The 461-nt window shown below is 33.6% G+C and overlaps 1 protein-coding gene across 1 annotated transcript; it reads right to left on the reverse strand.

Moving 5' to 3' along the window:
- Positions 1–236: 236 nt before the first annotated feature.
- Positions 237–461, reverse strand: HELRODRAFT_148306 (hypothetical protein; the record flags this gene model as incomplete). The annotated part of the gene is made up of 1 exon (XM_009010753.1): positions 237–461. A coding segment is annotated over one exon (225 nt), but the record flags the coding sequence as incomplete, so codon positions are not given.

A 461-nucleotide genomic window follows, 5' to 3' on the forward strand; every position in this document is an offset into this window, starting at 1 on the left:
TCTTCGTCTATATCTGAATAAAAATTTTCCTGATTACGCACAAAAGCTGTCTCAATTCTTTCATCTTTCTTTTTTGTGTCCTTTTTCTTTTTCTGGAGTTTTTTATTCTTAGGTATTTTTTTAGTTTTGCTCTTTTTATTAACACTCTTAGCTTGCTTGGGTGATTGGATCAGTTTATTCATTCCTTTAGCAGATGGACTTTTCATTTTTTGTGACAATTTTTCTTTTTTGTTTTTCTTTTTTTTAGGACGATATTTGTACCCTAAAAATTGTTTAGCGTGAAAATTTTTCAAACGTATAGCCTCATCAATGTAAGGTTGGCGCTCAGCATCTGACAACATTCTCCATGATTTTCCTAATCGCTTGCTAATTTCTGCATTGTGCAAGCCAGGATCAGATTCAGTCAACTTCCTGCGTTCTATCTTTGACCAAATCATGAATGCGTTCATTGGCCTTTTCAC

The sequence above is a fragment of the Helobdella robusta genome (assembly GCF_000326865.2).
Source record: "Helobdella robusta unplaced genomic scaffold HELROscaffold_1, whole genome shotgun sequence".
In the NCBI taxonomy this organism is placed as follows: domain Eukaryota; kingdom Metazoa; phylum Annelida; class Clitellata; order Rhynchobdellida; family Glossiphoniidae; genus Helobdella; species Helobdella robusta.